Consider the following 17271-nt stretch of genomic DNA (forward strand, 5'->3'; position numbering starts at 1 on the left):
AACATCTTTGATGGTGGATGGGAAATGATTCCGCAGTGGAGCCGCATGGACACTATATGAGTAAGAGAAGAAGGAGGAATTGTGGATGGGTATTAAGAGGGTGCTTTGAGAATTAGATCGAAGACGTAAACCATGAATTGATAAGCGTCGAAATTTTTCACAAAGGTATAAATGTATAATATATTCCCTTCACTAAAAATATTCTTCATCTCTGTTGTAATATGTTAATATCAACAACTCCGTAGGGAGTTGAATCCTATTCTCGTCTACAAAAATTTGGCCAAACTCAAAATATTGTTAATAAATCCACCTGGTCGATAAAGAAGTATAAAAAATTTCAGGCGTTTCCTAGTATGTAGGTGAAATAATTCAATTAGATGAATCTCACCCGCATAAATAAAGGTTTCAGCTCTTCAACTTCACAAATATCAACAGATGAAAGAATCGAAGGGGAATATAGATGCTCAAATATGGGCAGAATGGTGAATGTTACACAGTGTGTAAAGTGGCCACTTAAACCAGCCAAGGACAGGTCATAAGCCCTGTAGATGCCTAGACTTCCTTAGTCTTCTCTAAAATGTTCTCCATCTCTGTTGTAATTTGTTAATTTTAAACATTTGGACTAACTCAAAACTTTGCGGATACTGACTGTTTAGCGGTCAAATTTTTAGGGAAGCATTCGCTTAATATCTGAAGATACTGATCTGGTCTATAAGTCTCTGCAGCCAGTGGTGGTATTCTAAATCTGAAGATTTTTATTTTTCGAATGCGACGATACCTCGCTTCATATAATGGCTACGCCGATGATTAAACGTCAAATGGTGTAAAAATCTGCTTCAAAAACGGAAATATAACCTATTCGGTTTGGTCAATTAAACCCAATTACGTGTTTTGGGTCGCAACAATGTTCTAAATGAAAATATAGCCGGTGAAAGAAAACAACAAACTCAAAATATTGTCAGCTAAGTTGCTTCGAATATGTATTAATAAATTTAATTTGCGGTTTTTAATATGTACTTACATCAGTTGCTTTTCAACTATTCTGAGCAGGTCAGAATAGGCCGAGTCGTCATCTTCTTTCTCCTCGACTATCTCTCGTCTCCGGACGTCTTCGAACACTTGCTCACTATCGAACAACTTTCCACTTCCACCCCCGTCCACACTGCTCTCCACCTCACTGCTAGCACTCTCGGTCTCCTCGTACTCGTCGGAGGATTCTTCCGAACTTTCCACCTCCTCGATCCGTATCACAGTGTTGAAGTTGCCTTTGTCCGATTGAGAATCCTCCGCGTCCTCGGAGCTCAGCTCGTCCACGGTGACGGGTATGTCGACATGTTCGTTTTCAAGTCCCAAGTTCTCATTGTTTTCGATTTCGATAGCGTCCGTATACAGCTCCGCATTGCCTTCGTCGTGCTCGCTAATAGTAAATTCGCTTTCTTCGTCACCTTTGTCCGCTGATATTTCGTCGCTGAATGTCACTATGCCGACTATTTCATTTTCGTTCGTTTTTCCCCTTTCCGCTCCGATTTTGAATTCCGGCGCAGGGACCTCTTCGTTGTCCGCTTTATCCAAATCGAATTCTATGTCCCCATCTTCGACTTCTTCTATCGAAGCGAACGAGTCGTCGACCATGGAGTCTTCTTCCAACGCATCGTCATCTACTTTATCACCGTCGTCAAAATTGATTACGCTGTGGAATGTCACGTGTTTCTTACTAGCTACCCTTCCGTCTTCCGCACTCTCCTTTAAAATATTTTTCAGTCTTTTTATCTCGCCGTCGTTCGACTCCGGCATCTCGCCTCTCGGAGCTGTTTCTTCTAGGTCAGTCCTTGCCGCTTCGCTGTCGATCACTGCTGCGACGCCATCGGAACATTTGTCACTGATGGAATCCACCGATCGGCTTTTTACTCCCGACGTGACTAGAACAAACTGCGTGTTTTCGTAAACTGTCTCCTTGAAAACTGTTTGCGTAAAATTTATAGGTTCGCGCGGCACGCACGGAGCTACGTAATCTTTGTCTCCAGGTGTATTTTCAGAATTCCGAATAACACTGTCCCTCTTTTCTTTGTCAACGCTCCCATTTCTGTCTTGCTTGCTGTCAGTAGCGCCCATTACTTCACTTTCCGCGCGATGTTTACGCGAACTATCCAGTAAACACTCTCTATTTTCAGAATGTGAAGAAGATTGCGGGGCGCTCGGATTTATATTATCCGCACTATCGATCGATTCAATCGGAGCTATTTCAGCGACGGGTTCTATTTGCGGTTTATTTACTTCATCCTGCTGTCGCGTGCCGGAATTTCCACTGGCGTTGTTATTGCGCGTTTCTAGAATGCGAGGGCTGGCGAGGTCTGCGGAGCAATCGTCGCTCGGCTCGGTGTCGCATTTCGCGAAGGTCCGGCTAGACTGGAGCGCGCGGCGGCGCGGTTCCGCGTCGCGTCCCACGGGCTTGGCAGCGCTCCCGGCCGCGCGCGTCACGGCCGCCCGCGCCCCGCTGGAGCCGGCCTCGGGCGGGCCCGAGGGGGCCCGGGGGCCGACCGCCTCTTGACATTCACTCTCCGCAGGTGTCGCGAAATTCGCGGAACTCGAATTAGCGTCGCACGCGCTGACAGATCTCTGCAAATCTATTCTCTTTAACTCCTGATCGGTAACTTCGTCATCGACATCTAAAACGGTCCCGATTTTGGATTTCTGCCCGTTGAAAGACCAGCTTCTTCTATTGTTGTTATCCTTTTGATTTTTTTTGTCTTTGTTTCGTTTCTTTCGTCCCCCAGCCATGATGTCTAGAAAATTTTGCACCCCGGATTTCGCTAAATAAGACTCGTCCTTTTTGTACGTCAACGTATCCGGGAGAAGGAGATTGATCACTTCCTTACTAGTCCTGGAGTCCTTGCGGAGACTGTCGTCCTTATTCAGTCGTTCGAAGCGGTCCAGAGTGTAACTTCCGCCTCTTTGATTTCTCGGATTGTTGTTGACATTGTCGAACAGATCGCTGGAGGCCCTTCTGCACGTGTCGCCCTTAGCGTCACGCGCAACTACGTCGTCCGTTTTGACAGTACCTTCAACCGGTTCGCAGTTGTCGTCGGCTTTTGCGTTTGCACTATAAACATTTGTATTCGTTTCGATCGGCGCGCGTGCGTCCGTCAGACTATCTCGTAATCTACTGCTGTTTTCCTCCGTCGGCGAGTTATTTTGGAAGTTCTTGATTGGGGACACCTGTTGCGCATTTTGTTTAGATGTTTCAGAGCCGCCTCGAGTCTTTCCTCTGCCATCTTTGTCGTGGCTCCACTTGGACCCGACCTTCTTGCGAAAGTAGCTGAGCATTACTGGAAGCGCTGTTCCTCTGGACTATGAGTTAGTGGAGAAAGGCTATTTCGGTCCAAGACTTGAACACTTTTAGCGGGTTTATATATAACAGAGTTACTTCTCGAGTACTTTACTGTGAAGTTAATAATAACAGTATTCGGCAGAAGGCTGAACAGACACACTTGAACATAACTTTACGCGCAAACCAGACAAATAAACAAGCTCTTAGAGACGTAAATATTTAATATTCAAGCACTTGAAATTTTTATTACAGAGAGCAAATTAGCTTTTTTTATCCTAAATATACGGAGTATGGTAAAATTTTTCAAGGCTGCATTTAACTTTCCCGTTTCCACACCAAGTGGTGCATAGAGCACTGGATTGATAAATCAAATGCAGCGTCGTTCGATCATCTGTTACACGAAATTAAGGTGATCAGTCTTTCGCTTCAGGTGTCAGTCCATAAACAATAATATATATCAGTTTAAAAAGCAGGAGCCACTACACAACGAAGCGGACTCATCAAACACTATGGTTCTATTTCACACACAGAACTGAATTCTTATCCACCCGAACACAGACATTTATTTATTTATTAACGGAATTGTCAATTTATACAATTTATAGGGTTTAAATATTACAATAAAAGAATAGTTTAAAACATTTTTAAAAAAGAAAAAAAGCATTGACAAACAAAAGGGACATCGAGACAAGATCTGGACTATTTATTTAGTGCTCGTTTAAATTGCTGTAAACTTAAACCAAAAAGTCCAGATCTTGTCTCGAGTTAACAGGAAATATGACCACATTTCTGATTATCGTAGGCAACTGAAATGGCTCAAAATTAGACAGCGGAGAGACTATCACTCCCTCTCACTTCTGTTCAATGTACTTCATAGTCCTAACGCTCCTATATACCTGCGTGGAAAATTTCAACGCTTATCAGTTCATGGTTTACCTCTTCGTTCTAATTCTCAAGGCACTCTCTTAATACCCATCCACAATCCTCTTTCTTCTCTAACTCATATAGTGTCCATGCGGCTCGACTGTGGAATCATCTCCCATCCACCATCAAAGATGTTACTACATTATTTCTGTTTAAATCACGTCTGAAGAAACATCTCCTTTCTCTTCCTTAATCTCTCCTCCTTTCCTTTTTCCTCTTTCCTCTTTCCTCTTTCCTCTTTTTTCCTTTTTCCCATTGAGTAATAGTTTCGATTTAAGGTTATTTATAAACAAATACGTTTATTTCTATTTTTATATATATTTAACTTTTTAATTTATTTTTTTCTATTGAATATGTTCTGTAACTTGAATTATAAAAATAAAACTTTTATTTTATTGGTTGGTTGGAAGAAATTGCCATTTGGCAATAAGCCCGCCAATGTACAAATAACATTATGTACAAAAAGTTAAATAAAAAAATTAAAAAAACAGTACGATAAAGACGGATCATTGGAGAATCAAGGTCAGAGTTTTTTCTATGCTGATCGATGAACAGTAATTAATTTTTTCTCAACCTACGAGTCGGAATATGGAGTTTTACTTGTCCCAGTAATGGTGGAACATCGATTATACCATTTAGTATGCCAAACATATATAATATGGAGTCAATATAAGTTCTACGTTTTTGTAGACTAGAAATATTGAACATTGACTCTATATCAGCATAAGAATAATTACCTCTCTCTAGTCCGAGCATCCACGCTACTTCTCGAAGCGAGCGATGTTCGACTGATTCAATGTGATTTATACGATTCACATAGAATGGAGACCAGACCATGGATATGAGATGATATGGTTCAGTTACAAATAAGTTAAATCAACAAAATTTTAAGTACGTGTCAAGGTTGGATTTCATCATCATCGGTTCATAGGGCACTGCATTGGTACACCAATCGCAGAAATCTTGATATTTTTTTCACACGAAGGTAAGATGATCAGCCTTACGGCTCAGGTGCCAGTCCAGGGACTATGCAATATTCTAGTGGAAAACACCCTTTTAATTTTTTTATTTTTTTATTTAATTTTTTAGGGCCATTTTCAACGAGTTGTAAATGACTTACTATTAGAAAATGGAAATTAAGTTGGAGTAAAGTGGGAGACACTAGCTACAGGACCACAACCCGATTTAAATAATTCAACTAAACCATGTCGGAAATCGAACCCGAGACCTCTTGTATGGTAGGCAAATGCGCTGACCACTACATCACGAGGCCGACAAAATGATTTGAATTGGATTTCAGTCAGATGAATCTCACCCATGTCTATAAAAGTTTAAGCTCTTTTTGGTACTTTACAAACCCTAACAGACGGAAAGGTTGATGAAAAGTGGATCTTCGAACATGGGAAGAATGGAGAATGTTACACAATGTTTAAAACCCTCACCGGTCCAATGTCGAATCTTATTCGACATCGATTTTTCCAATAAATCATACTTTGGAAAATTATAAAATATGGATTTAAGTGTACATTACCATGTACATTTCAAAAATAAGTCTCGTTTTTACTGCAAATCGTGTTTTTATTTTTTTTAAATTCAAAAATTAGTTTCTGAGGACCGCAAAGGGTTAAAGTGGCCGCTTAAACTAGAAACTGACAGGTGTAAATGCCCAAACTTCCAAATTCCCTGCTCTAAAATGTTCGTCAGCTTTAAGTTGTGTCCGTTTTTTCCAAAAAAAGATAAGAAAATGACACAACAAATAAAATACAACGAATTAGTCAATAATTCAAAGCTTCTTGACCGAACACTGCCCAAATATCGCGAGCAGCTTTAGTGTTTCCTGGAATACATGATTTTTTATTTCTTTATTTAACATGTTAGACATAATTTAAATTGTACATTGGTGGATTTATTGCCAAACGGCAACTTCTTCCAACCAACTGATGATGATGATTTCACTAAATAGAGGTATTATTAACATATTACAACAGAGATGAAGAACATTTAAGAGAAGGTAATATAGAAGTCAAGGCATCTACGGGGCTTATGACCTGTCAATGGCTGAAAAAAAAATGTTTTCTCACCCGCATAAATAAAGGTTTCAGCTCTTTAACTTCACAAACTTCAACAGATGAAGGAATTGAAGGAATATAGATGTTCAAATATAGGCAGAATGGTGAATGTTACACAGTGTGTAAAGTGGCCACTTAAACCAGCTATTTTATTTTATTTATTTGGATAACCAACAGCTATAATGATATCATATTTATATAACAAAACAAATAACAAATAAGCCAATTAAAGGTTTTCACAAGTAGCATCACAGTAAGTTAAAAAAGATTCTCGAACATAAAATGAATAGTAATTAAATGTAAATTTAAAAGAAAAGAAAAAAATACTACGAGTTATTTTGAAAGCAAACGCCGCACGTTATTAAGATTATTTTCAAATAAATCTATGTTAAATGATTTATTTAGTACATTAAAATTATTAAAAGTTCGCCATAAATATGAATTTTGCCTATAATTAGATGAAACAAGAGGTATGTGAAGAAGAGGGTTATTTCTTAAAACTTTGGAAGGAACATTGATAGAAAGTTTGCAAAGTAGTTCGGGACAGTCAATTGAAACAGAGGCAATTTTAAGTAAATAAATTGTATCCGCTATTTCACGACGTTTTTGCAGAGGCAGTAGGTGATGTTTTTTACATATATGAATATACTGGTCAGATTTAAACTCAAGTTTCAACCGGAAACACATGAACTTTACGAATTTTTTTTGAATATTTTCAATGCGTGATATCTGCACATTGTACATAGGATTCCATATTTGTGATGCATATTCTAAGTTGCTTCGCACTAATGTACAGTAAAGGATTTTAAGTGTCTTTGCCATAGTGAACGACGTAGAGCTACGCGTAACAAAGCCAAGCGCACGCGATGACTTTTTTATGATGCTGTCAACATGGGCGTCAAAAAGTAATTTACATAAGCCCATTTTAGGTCATAAGCCCTGTAGATGCCTAGACTTCTATATTACCTTATCTTTAATGTTCTTCATCTCTGTTGTAATATGTTAATATAAACAGCTCCCCGGGGAGTTGAATCCAGTCCTTGTCTACAAAAACTTGGACAAACTCAACATATTGTAGAGAGGTATTATTATTTAGTAATTTAACTTTTTTTTTATTTTGTTTTATTGCTCAAAAAACTTTTGTTTTTTTTAATTTCTAATGTTGTATTAATTTTTTTATTATTATCATCTAGTTATTCTCAACTTTACTGTGTTTTATTTATATTTAGTACGTAAGATTGTCTCATGGCTATTGCTATCTTTATTTAGAAATGTTATGTTTCTTTTTAACTTTTTGTATTATATGTTTACTAAATAGTTTAGTTTTAATTATTCTATTATTTCATACTATGAACTACACGATTATTGTGCACTGCTGTGATTATTTCCGTAAATTATTATTTTTTGTAAAAGTTTCTTTGAACCGTTGATAAATATATAAATAAATATTGTAATAACACGTGTATTTATGACTGCTTATGATGCTCAAACATGGGCAGAATGGTGAATGTTTCACAGTGTGTAAAGTGGCCACTTAAACCAGCCAATGACGGGTCATAAGCCCTGTAATTGCCTAGACTTCCATTTTCCCTTCTCAAAAATGTTTTCCCTCTCTGTTGAAATAAATTTTAATATGAACAACTCCCTAGGGAGGGAATCCAGCCAGTCTGCAAGCATTTGGACATAATCAAACATTGTTAATATATATTATTTATTTATTTATTTTCAAAAGCAGGCAGAACCGAAGAGCATGTATGACAAGATGTATGAATGTGGAAGAAACTAGGACTGTATGCCAGGATAGACTTGTTTCAAACCAAATGTTTGTAGACTGGCTGGATTACCTTTCTAGGTAGTTATTTAGATCTAACTTTGTTGCAGCAGGGAAAACATTATTTAGAATGGAATATGGAAGTCTAGGCATTAACAGACGAATCACACCCACATGATAAAGGCTTCAGCCCTTTTATTTATGCATTTATTTATTAAATATACGGCCTAAGCCAATTACAACAGTTACATGAATAAATATGAATGCAAGAAACTGAACAAAAATAACATAAAACTATGCAGCAAAGACAAATAAGACAATGCAATAATGCTATACAATATGTTCATAAAAACGAAAGACATAAGACTTCGAGCTGAACCATGTCAATCCAACTTCATCCCACACTGTTTTAGTCGCGAAGAGATTTACGAAAAGCCGGAAGATCTATCCCAAACAATTCCAAGTCGTGTGACGAATTGACTAATCTACACATTCTGGACATTGGGGCATAAAAACCAAAGTTGCTCTTAGAAGATTTAATAAATAGCAGATTTTGACTTCTGGTTACACAAAAGTCAACAGGTGGTAGAGTAGACGAAATGTAGGAGTTTAAAAATAGGCAGAATGGTGAATGTTACACAGTGTGTAATGTGACCACTTAAACATGTCCTTACCCTATTATATTGTATCCTCTCGGTTGCAATAAAGTTACAGCATGTATTTTCATTTAATAAATTTAATGTGATTGTCAGCGCGTCTGCCTACAATCCAATAGGTCTCGGGTGCGATTCCCGACATGATTGACATGAAATATTTATTTAAAATGGTGTTTTTACACTAGAATATTATTTCATAGACCTGGACCGGCATCTGAAGCGTGAGAGTGATCATCTTACCTACGTGTAACAAAAAGTTATCAAGACACGCTGCGTTTGGTGTACCAATGCAGTGCCCTGTGCACCATTAGGTGCGGAAAGGAAATGATAATGATGGATATTTAATTTCTACCGTACGACTTCATTAAAATTTGAGTATTAGCCATTCGACGGCATACAAAATTGCAATATTAATAGCAAAAATATTTTTCCTAAAAAAACATTTATTCATGTTTACAAACATTTGGACACATTTAAACTATAGTTGATGTAACTTGTATAAATACTGAAAAATATTTTGCAGGAGCTGCCTAGTAAAAAAATGAGGAAGCTCGGTGCAACGGGAAATTGGATGAAAAAAATGTTTTCTTGCGCGCGGTAAAAATTAGAGCTTTTAATTGAATACGACGAAGTTTTTTGAAAATGTATGGAAAAAATAATATTAATGATTTTAATCAAAAGGAGCTACTTTGAACGACGTCGCTAGTCCTCCGAAATCGACCAACGACAGAGTGTTGCGACTACTGATGTGCCGTTTCTCTAACGTTTTTCTTTGTGAAGGAAAACTAAGAAACCTGCGGACAATCCGGTTACGCGGTTTAGTGGGTTTCATTATTTTTCCTTTTATATTTTCTGTTCATTTACCTTTTTAAATTTAAATAAATACAAAAAAAAGTTCCCGGAATGTTTCGCTTGGCGGGAGCGTTCCCGGTGACCGGGATTTAAAAATCTGTATATTACGTACATTAAAACAATATTTAAAAAAAAACTGGCATTATTTAGTTAAAAATCATAAATTCCCTGTTGATTCCTTAAATTCCCGAATAAATTTCGCTTTAAATTCCCAATAAGTACCCAAGTACGTATACTTCGCTTAATCCAAGGACAAGAAACTGCACAGACGCGTGTGCGTGTCTATTGCGACGAAGTTTAAGCTCGTTTACACGATTTTTTTTTCGTCAAATGGATAAACCGACCAACTCTGTTTCAGTCATTCTGGCCAACTTATCTGCCGTTCCCGGAATATTTCGCTTGGCGGGAACGTTCCCCGTAATTTCCCGGGAACGTTCCCCGTAACTTCCCGGGAACGTTCCGGCAATGTTTTGAATGTACGTAATAATAATTTTAAATACCCAGCGTTTTCGGGACGTTCCAAACTAGCGGGAATGTTTCGGGATTATTCCCGCTTCGGGAAGTTACACTTTTGGGCAGTTTCCCGAGGCACATCATTAGTCGCGACACATTTCCGGCTACCGGGAAGCCATCCCACCATCAGGACAACTCACTGTAGGAAACTTAATACGTCACATTCGAAGTAATTTCAAATTCACAAAACCAAAGAAAAAACGTATCGCTGATAATGATACGTAAAAATATATTTTTTTTTTAATGGATTAGTTTTCAGTTTCAGTGCTGCAGAGAAGCGTTTATTTTATAATTTAAAAATACATATTAGAATTTGTTACCCACTAAGTCTAAAGACTTTTCGGTGGGACGCATTTTTTTATGAGAGATTTATATTACATTTATTTTTTTTATATTTTACAAATGTATTTATATACAGGCACTATAAAGTATCTAGAAGATATTTCTTCAGTTCTTTTTTTTCATTTTCAATCTTTCATGTTAATTGTGGTTTGTGGGAGATTATTGAACAATCTTGGAACAACGCAATTTAATGTTCGCTCTCCGAAGTAATTTGTAATTCGGGGAACAAACAGGGAGCCCTTAGTTTATAATCTAGTGTTGTAAGTGTGGGAAACTATTTTTTTATATTCCGGATCAAGAAAATGATCTACAATCAAAAGTTTTCAAAGTTTGAAGGTGTATTAACAAATAAAAAATAACAGTACTTTCTTATTCAGTAATGTAAATATCACGCACATCAATAAAGGTTTCAACTCTTTTCAGTGTGAAATGGCCAATTAAACCAGCCAATGACAGGTCATAAGCCTTGTAAATGCCTTGACTTTCAAATTCCTCTCTCGTAGAGCTCCAATCCGAACTCCGTCTATCCGAATCGCTTTCAGAATTTCAGAAAAAAAAATCTGAAACGAAAACGTACTGCGATTCGCAAAATAATGATTCTGTGACTTTGACGGAGATGTTCAGCAAGCAATAACTTTTATTTACATACATACATACTGTACTAATTATTGTACAGCACTTGTAACTACGCTTAACATTTGAAAGGGTTGACTTTTCATTTAATTCATTGAAAGCTTCTTTTTTTATTTAACTTTTTGTACATACTGTTATTTGTACATTGGCGGGCTTATTGACGAATGGCTATTATAATTCAAACTACAAAACATATTCAATAGAAAATGAAGATTAAAAAGATAAAGATATATAAACGTAGAAATAAACGTATTTGTTTTTAAATAACCTTAAATCGAAACTATTACTCAATGAGAAAAAGGAAAAAAGAGGAAAAAGGAAAGAAGGAGAGATTAAGGAAGAGAAAGAAGATGTTTTTTCAGACGTGATTTAAACAGAGATACTGTAGTAACATCTTTGATGGTGGATGGGAGATAATTCCACAGTCGAGCGGCATGGGCACTATATGTGTTAGAGAAGAAAGAGAGTGCTTTGAGAATTTGAACGAAGAGGTAAACCATAAACTAATAAGCGTTGACGAAGGTATATAGGAGCGTTAGGACTATGAAAAACATTGAACAGAAGAACATTGAAAAACATTGAAACTGGATTTTTATAACTGGATTTTTATAATTGTATTTATGTGGAAAACTGATTTGGCTTTATTTTATGTTTTTTTTATAATGTTGTGTATATTTTTTTGTATTGCTGTTGTTTTTCTTAATAAACAAAATAAAAAAAAAATTAAAAAAAGAAGTGAGAGGGAGTGATAGTCTCTCCGCTGTCTAATTTTTAGCCATTTCAGCTGTCTACGATAGTCAGAAATGTGGGTATATTTCCTAAGACCAAAAATATGCCTTATGCATGTATTCTGAAGTCGTTCAAGTTTATCGTTTCATGGAAACATCAGCGTAATCTAGAATGGGCAGTAGTAATGCTTGTACGAGAGTGCATTTAGTATTAATGGGTAAGAATGTTTGCAACCCTCTAAGTGAGTGTAGACTGAACAATATTTTGCGGCTTAGTTCGTTAGTATGAGCTCGCCAGCAGAGATGTTCGTCCTTTAGTACTCCCAGATTTTTTACGGATTTCGTGTATTGAATATTGATACCATGGACATTAAGAGGATTAAGTGAAGATACGTCTAACTTACTAAGTAAAGCTCTTTTTCTTGAAAAATAGTTTTTTTTCCCATTTTCAACATACATACGTACAGAATTTAATTAAAATTGACTGTTTTTTCGGAAAAGATCCAAAAAACGGATTACTTGATTTCATAAACTCTTCTATATAAATGTATCTACAACTAACTACAGTGCACACTCGCCTATGAGGAGAATTCATGTGTTTGCAAACGAATACGCAAATGATATAGATATATTTAAATACAACACTTTTGAATTTTAAAAGGCAGTGTATAAATTTATTGTCTCCAAATTTAAATACTTAAATAATACTATATTGTTTTATATTGTATTGTATACCTTTTATTAACTTATATCTGTATTCTTAATTATTATTTTTCTGCATTCTTCTAATTTTAAGATTTTTTTAATATAACCGATGGGAATAAATGAACTTCTGTTCTCTCTACTGGAATGTATGTATGTATGTACTATATGTAATATTAGTTTTATATATTTTTATTTTCTTTTTCTTATTCCTTCATTTTCGATTTTTTGCTACTTTTGTGTAAAGTATGTCTGTTCTTTATATGTAAAACATGTAAAAACCTACGAGGCGTTTAAATAAATAAATAAATTTTCCGAATGGGGCCCGGTCCCATTTTATTAGAATAATTGTTATCAAGTCGTGGGTCGCCTTGACTGGCAACTGAAGCGTAAGATTAATCACTTTCCTTTAAATAACAGATGTATCGCAAAAAAAAACTGACTTAATTAAGTATTACACTTTTTCGACACTAAAATTCGAACGCGGTTCGCGCCGAATGTATTCTGACGTCACGGGTTTTTCCGGAAGTTACCGAGCGTTCCCGACGCTACCCGAAGCCGACCACGTGTCTCGGGACAGAGTCATTTCGGACTGCCAACTTCCTGGAGGATTGGAATAAAGCTGTCTATAGCTACTAGCAACCGGTTATGAAGTTCGATCGTAATAACCGAATAGCGTTCGCTGGAGTAATAGGTTATTTTCTCTTTGATGAGGAATTTCAGTGTAGCGGGTAATCGGAAAGTCTTCTTCTCTCTTCTTCTCTACTTATCAACTCTTTTATTTAAATACTTAAGTGTATGTCTTCCGAAATTTCGTTTTCGATTGCAAAGATGCAAAGTTTGTCAATCTAGATTGAGATATTGTCGATCGTAGATAAGTTTTTATCAGTTTAAGCTTAGAAAAACTCCTTTCCCAACTAGCAACCGTTACAGGTATAGTGATCAATATTCGCAACACTATCCATACATTTGGATACAGTTCTTGTAAGTTACGATCTTTGATAAAATTCAAAACAATGACAGGATAAACCAAATTTTGATCAGGAAAAAATGATTTCAGACTTATGAGTTCATCACATAACATACATCTATCTTTATCGGATTTAGAATCTACTGTTAATTTCAATTGGAAATTACCACAGAGTTTGAGAAGGTCTGGTTGTCCGGAATCTTTTTTATATTGAACCGAGATTTTGAGTACTCATTTAACTTTTCAAATCTTACATTGAGTGAAATTAAGGTAGTGTCCAAAAGGCTGTACAAAAATTAAAATTAAAATTTCTTTTTAGAGAAGTTATAGGCTCATCATGGGCCACTATAACGAGTTTGACGCTAGATTTAGGAAATTTGCGAGTAAGTTTGACTTGCTCGATGAGCGAGAGCATAAAATGGGGCGCCTGCAGCGCCCCTTTATTTCTGGCGCCCTGGGCGTTCGCCCAACCGCGCCCTACCCTGACGCCGCTACTGGTTATGACAGTAAATAAGTGGTTCATAAAACGAAGTAATTTTATTTATTCCTTTAAAATGTAACAATGAACTACAACGTTAGTGCAAAATATAAAAAAATCCATTATTAAAACAAACAAACGATATGTATTTCATTGCTATGTAATTCCTTTATTTTTTGAACACTCTGTTTTACCTCTTATGTATATTGTAAAAAAAAATTAAAAAATAAAAACAAATAAATAAAAAAAACCATCGCGTCGCGTCCCCGTAGGGGTAGGCAGAGAGGACAAAACGCCATATCACTCTATCGTTGCATCTAGACCTCGCTTCCTCTACACTCATACATGTTCCCATGCGCGCGCGCCGGTTAATCGTGCCATGTCTTTATCGGTCTTCCTCGTTTTCTTCATCCATCAACATTCGCATCATAGATCCTTTAAGCCGTTCTTTCGCTGTCTATTCGCTCTACATGTCCAAACCAACGCAGCATTTGATTCTGTCGATAATGCATGTCTCAGCCTTACACAGTTCACAGATCTCGACATTTGTGCACCTATGATACATCGTTTTACCACACATTCACCTGAGGGATTGCATTTCGACAGCATTTAACCTACTTTTATCGTTATTTTTCCATTTTCATACTTTGCTCCCATATATTAGAGTCGGCACTAGAACTCCATTGTGAACTGCTAGTTTAGCCTCCTGTGATAAACATTTATTTGCCAAAGTAGATTTCAGTGCACCGTTCACGCTGTTCCAGGCACTCACCCTTCTTTCAATATCTTTCCCGGTCTTTCCATCCCTAGTAAACATACTTATTAAATCAAAATCAATTTAGATAGTAAACTCTCCTATCGTGAACACATTGATAATATTGTAAACAAATTTCTCAAACTTCTCGGTTTTATCAATAGAGTGACGGCGGACTTCAAAAATATTAATACCATCAAAACTCTTTATTGCTCACTAGTTCGACCCCATCTAGAATACGCTTCTTCTATTTGGTCTCCATTCTACAGGACTCATATTGACCATATCGAGTCTGTCCAACACCGTTTTCTAAGAAAAGTGGCATGGTTGCTCGGATTACAAAGGGGTAATTATTCCTATTTTGAAATAGAGCAATCTCTTAATCTGTCTTCATTGGAGAGACGTAGAACTGAGATGGACCTTATATGCATTTTCAAAATACTTAATGCTTTAAGTGATGTCCCATCTCTGTTGCGATCAATTTCTTTTCATGTTCCCAACCGTGTCACCAGAAGTCAAAATCTGCTATTTATAAAATCTTCTAAGAGCAACTTTGGTTTTTATGCCCCAATGTCCAGATTGTGTAGATTAGTCAAATACATCACACGACTTGGAATTTTTTGGGATAGATCTTCCGGCTTTTCGTAGATCTCTTGGATGAAGTTGGATTGGCATGGTTTAGCTCAAAGTTTTAGGTCTTTCATTTTTTAAATATATTGTATACAATTATTGTTTTGCCCTTGTTTGTCTTTGCTAAATAGTTTTATGTTCTTTTTGTCCAGTTTCTTGCATTTATGTTTCTTCATGTTACTGTTGTAATTGGCTTAGGCCGTATAAATAATAAATAAATAAATAAATAGTACATATTGTTTAATTGGTGTCCCGAGGAAGAGACGGGTACATCTTGAAACCGGTAAACATAGAAAAGTCGGGAAATGGTTTTATATAAATATATAATAACATTTAGTCAAATATTTGATCGCAAAGTTAATGCTTTAAATATAAATAATAATTTTATCAACTTTTTAGCCGTTTAAAAATATTTCCTAAATCATATTTAATCTGATTTATTACTTACTCCGAGGTTTGGCGAAGCAATGCCCAATGCACCGTGCGTAAATGTAATAATGATGAACTATGCAGGAATAATCGAATATGGTGAAATATTCGATTATTCCTGCCTACCGGTTATTCAACACTAGAGGATTATTGTTTAAATCAAAATAATTATATTTTGGACGCGTGCCATTTTTTTAACTGCAGTAATTATGGGAGCGAAAATAAATATTGACAAAATCATGATACCCGGTTCGTACATACGGCACTGAACGGGCGTGTTGACTCTTGTGTGGCTGCGATGTCACACTAGGCTACGTACAATACAAGACTTGATATCTGTTTTTTTTTAAATGATGAAGTTGTATTTTTTTGTGATTTTCAAATGGACATTTTCACACCGGATTTGGAAGGTAAAATTTGTGTAACTATGCTGGATTTTTATACAAAAAATATTTATCCTTGCTACGCGAAGAATGAATGTCCGCCAACACAGCTTTTTTTTTACAATATACATAAGAGGTAAAACAGAGTATTCAAAAAATAAAGGGTAATTACGTAGGAATGAAATATATATTAATTGTAAACAAAAAATCCCACAAATTGGTATGATATTCCAAAGAATTAAGAGACATGCAAAACAAACGAGATACACTGTACGAAATTGCCAAATGAGGAACTTCAGCCCTACGGGAAATTGGATACAAAAAATGTTTTCTTACGCGGGGTAAAAATTAGAGCATTAAATTGTAGGGCAAAGTTTCTTAAAAATGTAAAGAAAAAATAATAAAAAATATTTTGATAAAAACGCACTACTTTAAATGACGTCACTGGTTCATGTGAATCAACCTATGATCTGAGAGCTATGGAAGATTTCCGGTCTGCTTGTCGCTTCTGGACCAATGGGAAGAACTGAATGAGAATAAGCGGAAATGAACCTCTGACGTCACACGCGGAGTTATTTCAGAAATACAAAACTTTAAAAAATCGTAGCACCGATAATACGACATGTAAAAATTAAAAAAAAAAAATTGACTTAGTTTAACAGTCTATTAACAAATAAAAAAATTGAAAAAAACCACTGAACTTCCTCATTATCTAAACAACATAAAACTTGGGAACAATTTGAAATTATGATTCAGCAGAACTAAAACATACAAAAAAATTTTTTTCTTAAAAAAATACAGGAAGAAAGGGGAGATCCAACAAGAATGTGGAAGACACTAAAAACGATGATAAAAAATAAACCAGTAGATATAAATGACGATGTACAATTTCCGGAAACCAACATAAAGAGTAATCTAGCCAACTCCTTTAATGAATATTTTGTGTCAAGTATTAATGAAATTCACAATAGTGCAGAAAAAGTAGACGAAGAAATAATACAGATGGAATCTCTAAGTTCAGTCATATCACTCCACTACTTCGGGAACTACACTGGCTACGTTTTCCACAGAGGGTCGAATACAAACTCTGTCGGCTTATGTATAAGTCA

General features: G+C 36.2%; 1 protein-coding gene across 1 annotated transcript; it reads right to left on the reverse strand.

The window, feature by feature from the left end:
* Positions 1–1017: 1017 nt before the first annotated feature.
* Positions 1018–13112, reverse strand: LOC148272919 (uncharacterized). Its single transcript, XM_088239398.1, has 2 exons — positions 12977–13112; positions 1018–3719 (listed from the first exon to the last, which is right to left on the reverse strand). Exon 2 carries the CDS (start codon positions 3322–3324, stop codon positions 1018–1020), a length of 2307 nt encoding a protein of 768 aa, XP_088095524.1. The 5' UTR covers positions 3325–3719; positions 12977–13112.
* Between the last annotated feature and the right edge of the window lie 4159 nt (positions 13113–17271).

The sequence above is a fragment of the Micrasema longulum genome, unplaced genomic scaffold (assembly GCF_059751315.1).
Source record: "Micrasema longulum isolate JH-2025_06_02 unplaced genomic scaffold, ASM5975131v1 h1tg002150l, whole genome shotgun sequence".
In the NCBI taxonomy this organism is placed as follows: Eukaryota; Metazoa; Arthropoda; class Insecta; order Trichoptera; family Brachycentridae; genus Micrasema; species Micrasema longulum.